Source organism: Gekko japonicus, unplaced genomic scaffold (assembly GCF_001447785.1).
Source record: "Gekko japonicus isolate JY-2015 unplaced genomic scaffold, Gekko_japonicus_V1.1 scaffold4011, whole genome shotgun sequence".
NCBI lineage: Eukaryota > Metazoa > Chordata > Lepidosauria > Squamata > Gekkonidae > Gekko > Gekko japonicus.
Window position 1 is genome coordinate 89,705 of NW_015165358.1, and position 6,228 is coordinate 95,932.

At 48.2% G+C, this 6,228-nt stretch overlaps 1 protein-coding gene across 1 annotated transcript in view; it reads right to left on the reverse strand.

The window, feature by feature from the left end:
- Nucleotides 1–6,207, reverse strand: part of LOC107109895 (zinc finger protein 91-like) — a 51,612-nt gene extending 45,405 nt beyond the window's left edge. Inside the window, exon 1 of the mRNA XM_015410602.1 lies at nt 4,534–6,207. Within this exon, the coding sequence (XP_015266088.1) occupies nt 4,534–6,207 (1,674 nt within the window). The remainder of the gene's footprint in view (nt 1–4,533) is intronic.
- Nucleotides 6,208–6,228: the final 21 nt, after the last annotated feature.

Below are 6,228 nucleotides of genomic sequence, written 5' to 3' on the forward strand. Positions count from 1 at the left end.
GGCGGGGGGGGGGGGTGGGGGGGGGGGAGCCAGAGGAGGCAAGGCAGAAACTGGGGGAGGGTGTGTGTGCTCCCTTTCACCCTCTGCTACATTCCCCCTCCTTTCTCTCTGCTTTGCTTCTTGCACTGCAGCCCCCGACCTATATTTTGCCCCTCCAAAAGCTCTGTAAGCTCACCAGACTCCCTCCCAGCCGTTCGAGCCGATTCAGAGGCGCTTTCTTGCAAGGAGCGCCGGAGGAGGCGGCGGCAATGGCTGCCACCCCCCCCCCCCCCCGCCCCCCCCCCCCCCGTGTGCCTCTCTACGACTGCGGCTCTCTCTCTTTAACCCTTCGAGACAGGGCTCATTTTGGAAAAGGGAAAAGGGTGGTGGGACTGATCTGTAAGGGTGGCACTGTGATCTCCACCATTCCCAACCAATGCTCCCTCTAAGCTGTGGAGTCCCGTGAGCAAAAATTCTACTTTGTCAGCGACTGGCATTCAAGTTGTGAGCGAGCGATTGGGCTGCTGCACAAATCCGTTTGCTCTGGAGCCCTCCTTCCTGAGCGAAAACAAAAATGTGTGAGCCGGAGGCTAAAAAAACTGTGAGCCGGCTCACACTAACTCAGCTTAGAGGGAACACTGTTCCCAACTCAGGAATTGGGACTCCCCCTCCAAAAAGGTGTTGGGACACCACCCTGGCGAGAAGGGCCACCCATAAAAAGGCCCCGCCCCCCAACAACCCCTGCTTAGAGAGCATTTCAGCCCTTTCCTGGTGTAGTGGTTAGGTGTTGGACTCTAATCTGGGAGAACCGGGTTTGATCCCCCACTCCTCCACTTGCACCTGCTGGATGACCTTGGGCAAGCCCTAGTTCTGTCAGAGCTGTTCTTGAAAAAGAGCAGTTTGTGTCAGAACTCTCTCAGCCCCACCTACCTCACAGGGTGTCTGTTGTGGGGAGGGGAAGGGGAAGGAGTTTCTAAACCGTTCTGAGACTCCTTTGGGTAGTGAAGGGTGGGGTATAAATCCAATCTCTTCTTCTTCTTCTTTCTTCTGAGCCAGGAGGGAAAATGCAGGCAGAGCCTCTGAGAAAAGGGCAAATGAATAGAATGAACTATGATTTCCCTCCGCAAAACGTCAGGCCTATTTTAAAGGGGTGAAGATTTCAAAAATCCCTATGATAATCATGAAGAGGGGTTTCCTATCTGGATGCCAGCCTCCAGGTGGGCCCTGGGGATCCCCTGGAATGACCGCTCCTCTCCAGACTACAGAGATCAGTTCCCCCTGGAGAAAAAGGAGGCTTTTGGAGGGTGGGGGGGGATCTATGGAATGCCACCCCACACAGGCCCCTCTCCTGCCCAGGCCCCAGCTCCAAATCTCCAGGAGTTTCCCAACCTGGATCTGGAAATCCTATTTTTTTGGCACCTATGAGCAGCCTTGTCAGTCCATCACTTTGATAGATGGGCAGGACTCGGCTTCCTTCGTTTTTGTTTCTTATGTCCTTTCTGAACGCTGCCTTTCTGTCGGAAGGGCCCTGAAGACGCCTGACACCAGAGGAAACTGTTCCGTTGACAGGAAAGAATCCTGGAAAGAAAACTGAAAAGCCTGTGTTGAAAAACCACCACTTTTCCCCTGGAGAAGCCCCCCCCCCCCAAGAACTGCAGCACAGAGTCGGGGTCCTCTCTGGAGGGCAGCCCTGTTTAAAATCCCCTCCTCCTGCTGCGGTTTCAGGAGGCGTTTTTAAAGGTTTCCCCCCCCCAAAAGGAAACCTTTGCATTCTTGCCCCAGCCGGTACAGTGAGTTACGTAGTAGGGTTGTCATCTCCAGCTTGGGAGATTCCTGGAGATTTGGGGTTGGGAACCAGGGAGGGCAGAAAGGGAGGGGAAGGACCTCCGCGGGCTGTAGAGCTCAGCCTCAATGGGGCTGTGTTTTCTCCAGAGGAAATGATCTCTGTAGTCTGTAGTTCACTTGTAATTCTGGGAGGTCTCCAGACCCCGTCTGGAAGATGGCACCCCTCTTACATTGGACTTGCTGCCTTTGAAAAAATGCACCTGCCATTCTGCAGTTCGTTGTGCTGACCTTGTGATTCCGGGCCCACCCCCCTTTGTGTTCTCTCTCTCTCCCCTCTTCACCCCCTCCCACCTTGTAATCTTTTCCTTGGCAATAGCATTCTGTAATGCTACAGGGGTCATTTCCTGCGGGAGCGCACAGGAGCGGCACTCCGGCAATAAGGAGCTCAGGGGGCGGGCACATGCAATAAGCCCTTCCCCCTGTTCCCAGCAGCCCTCAGTCAGGCCACGAGGAACAAGAAGCAGCCAGGTAAGTTGCAGAGCCCCCCCCCCCAGCCCGCCTTCAGGTACAAGCTCTCTCTCCTCTGTGAGGGCCGATTTGCGTGTTCCCCCCAAAGCTAGCAATCCAAAACACACTTCCGGTGATGTCAGGGGGTGTGGCATATGCAAATAAGTTATGCTAATAAGTTATGCTAATGAGCTCGTGCACCTCTTTTTCTACGAAATGACCCCTGGTAATGCATGTGGGCGATTGCATCATCCCTGGGTTTTTACTACATAACGATGTAAAGTTAGCTGTTTGTAATTTGACTACTACCTTTGATGGAAGTGAGACACATCCTGACGAATGGGATATTTGCAGCCAGGTTTGTTGGCTAATTTAAATGTTTCCTAGGCTAAAATTATTCTAGAAATTAGACCAATTTATAAACCTTATTAATTATATTTCTATTTTTATGGAGAACGATTTGGAGAATTTGCACAGCTACTATCTATGGCCCAACCCTCTTACATGGGCATAGATGTCCCAAGGGGAAAAGATGGGGGCCGCAGGGGTGAAACCAGTTTGGTGTACTGGTTAAGTGCGCAGACTCGAATCTGGGAGAACCGGGTTTGATTCCCCACTCCTCCACTTGCACCTGGCTGGATTACCTCAGACAAGCCATAGTTCTGTCAAGAGCTCTCTCAGCCCCGCCTGCCTTACAGGGTGTCTGTTGTGGGGAGGGGAAGGGAAAGGAGTTTGTAAGCCGCTCTGAGACACCTTTGGGTTGTGAAGGGTGGGGTATAAATCCAATCTCTTCTTCTGCTGCTGCTGACTCCAGGCCATGACCCTTCAGTCAGGGGCTGTTCTCCGTTGCATGGCCCCCGGCACTTCTGCTGCTGCAGGGGCTTGCGTATCATGTCTCCAACGCCCCTTTTCCTTGCCAGGGACACTGAGAACAACCAGTTGCCTTCTGCCGCCAGGCTGACCAGTGGCACTTTTTCTGGGTTCCCGGGGAACGGCATCATCTCCTCTTCAGCCTTCCCCCTCTTTCTGCCCCAGCTTCCCCTGAGGGCCTGATCATGGGGAGGGGCTGGTTCCCCTTCCCTGTGCTGCAAGCTTTTCTGTCGTAGCAGCCCCAGTTGCATGTAGCAGGGTAGGTATTACAGCAACATTCAGAAAACAATACAGAAGAAGAGGAGGAGGAGGAGGAAGCGATTGGATTTATACCCTGCCCCTTCACTACCCAAAGGAGTCTCAGAGCGGCTCCCAGATTAGAGTCCACGCACTTAACCACTACACCAATAGAAGTTTGGTTTATAAAAAAAAAATCAGAAAACGAGCAGAAAATCTGGGGGGAAAGTCCTGAAACCAAGCATAAGCATCAACATGTCACGTTCAATGCTAAAACCATTATACAGCAGGTATGAGGGACCCAGGTTGTGATGGGCATTGTATGTGATGGCCCATCAGTTTGAATTGAGCCTGATAAGAACACCAATTCAAGCAGAATGACCCATTCGGGTTTAAGTGAGCAAACTTTATGAGAGACTCATCTCTTCCAGTACAGTGAAATATTTGAGGGCAGACTTCAGATCTTCCGTCAGTAGAACAAACAGTGTACTTCTTAGAGAGAATGATTTTATTTAAAATAAAGCATGCTCTTTGTATTGGGCACGAATCTGATGAACAGGTGAAAGTTAATCATACAGCTACAGAAAAATGCACGCAACAAAAATCAGGCCTGCTAACATTTCTCAGACTTAGCTAAATATGTAAGCATTACAATTATCTAAGATTTAGGGAAGTCAGTTTTTAACATGATAGGCTATGTACAACGGGGAGCCCGGCACACGTGATATGCTCGCCAAATATAAGGTCTTTTCTGGTTGGAAGCCACCAGTAGAAAGCCTGATTAGACCCTATTGGTAGAGGTGACACTTTTGAGTTTCAATATACGATTGTCCTCCAAATAAAACAAATACATGATAGCTGCCATTAAATTCTCAAAGCAAGTGTTGTAAGACAAAATAGATGTTGTTTGTAATTCCAGAGAAATAAATCTCCTATTTCTTCAGTTACACTAATGAACTGTCAGCGTTGACGGGCGGTTCTGAACTGTTCCTGAGCAGTGAACGTTACAAAGGTTATGAAAAGACATAATGCATAAACATTCATAAATGTAATTAAAATCATGAGTGTGAAACATTTCCTCTCCCCTGTGTGTGTCCTTAGGTGGGAAGTTAGACCTCCACTCCGATGGAACCTTTTCCCACTCAGCAGGCATACGTATTGTTTCTCCTCTGTGTGAATTCTTTGATGGGAAGTACAACTGTAACTCCAACGGAAGCTTTTCCCACACTCCAGGCATTGATATGGTTTCTCCCCTGTGTGCATTCTTGGATGGGAAATAAGACTGCAACTCACAGTGAAGCTTTTCCCACACTCCAGGCATTGATATGGTTTCTCCCCTGTGTGCATTCTTGGATGGGAAATAAGACTGCAACTCACAGTGAAGCTTTTCCCACACTCCAGGCATTTATATGGTTTCTCCCCTGTGTGTATCCTTTGGTGGGAAGTAAGGTTTGAACGATGTCTGAACCTTTTCCCACACTGCAGGCATTCATATGGTTTCTCCCCATCGTGAATTCTTTGATGGGAACTAAGATGGTTACTCTGAATGAAGCTTTTCCCACACTCCAGACATTTATATTTCTTCTCCCCTGTATGAGTCCTTTGGTGGGAAGTAAGGTGTGAACGCTTCCTGAACCTTTTCTCACACTGCAGGCATTCATATGGTTTCTCCCCTTTGTGAATTCTTTGATGGGAAGTAAGGCTTCCACGGTGACTGAAGCTTTTCCCACACTCCAGGCATTTATATGGTTTCTCCCCTGTGTGTATCCTTTGGTGGGAAGTAAGGTTTGAACGATGTCTGAACCTTTTCCCACACTGCAGGCATTCATATGGTTTCTCCCCTGTGTGAATTCTTTGATGGGAACTAAGATTGTTACTCTGAATGAAGCTTTTCCCACACTCCAGACATTTATATTTCTTCTCCCCTGTATGACTCCTTTGGTGGGAAGTAAGGAGTGAACGCTTCCTGAACCTTTTCTCACACTGCAGGCATTTATGTGGTTTCTCCCCTGTGTGTATCCTTTGGTGGGAAGTAAGGACTGTACTCCAACGGAAACTTTTCCCACACTCCAGGCATTCATATGGTTTCTCCCCTGTGTGAATTCTTTGATGGGAACTAAGATTGTTACTCTGAATGAAGCTTTCCCCACACTCCAGACATTTATATTTCTTCTCCCCTGTATGAGTCCTTTGGTGGGAAGTAAGGTGTGAACGCTTCCTGAACCATTTCCCACACTGCAGGCATTCATATGGTTTCTCCCCTTTGTGAATTCTTTCATGGGAAGGAAAACTGAAACTGTGACTGAAGCTTTCCCCACACTCCAGGAATTTATACTTCTTCTCCCCTGTGTGAATTCTTTCATGGGAAGGAAAACTGAAACTGTGACTGAAGCTTTCCCCACACTCCAGGAATTTATACTTCTTCTCCCCTGTGTGAATTCTTTCATGGGAAGGAAAACTGAAACTGTGACTGAAGCTTTCCCCACACTCCAGGAATTTATACTTCTTCTCCCCTGTGTGAATTCTTTCATGGGAAGTAAGGTGCACTCTCTGCCTGAAACTTTTTCCACACTCCAGACAGTCATATATTTTCTTTCTTTTACACTTCCTTTGTTGAATATTAATATCTGATATTTCAGTGAAATTTTCCCTGCTTGCAGTGCACTTATTTCTGTTGTCTCGTTGACATTTTTGCTGTAGAGAATCATTTCTTTGTAAAAGACCAGAATTATTCCTTCCTTTAGGTGGGCGTTTTCTCTCCTCCTTCCTTGGTGCATCCAAATATTCAGAGTTCTCTTTCACATCTGAATATGTATCCTCCTTCTCCATCAATTGGTGTTCTTCCGCTCC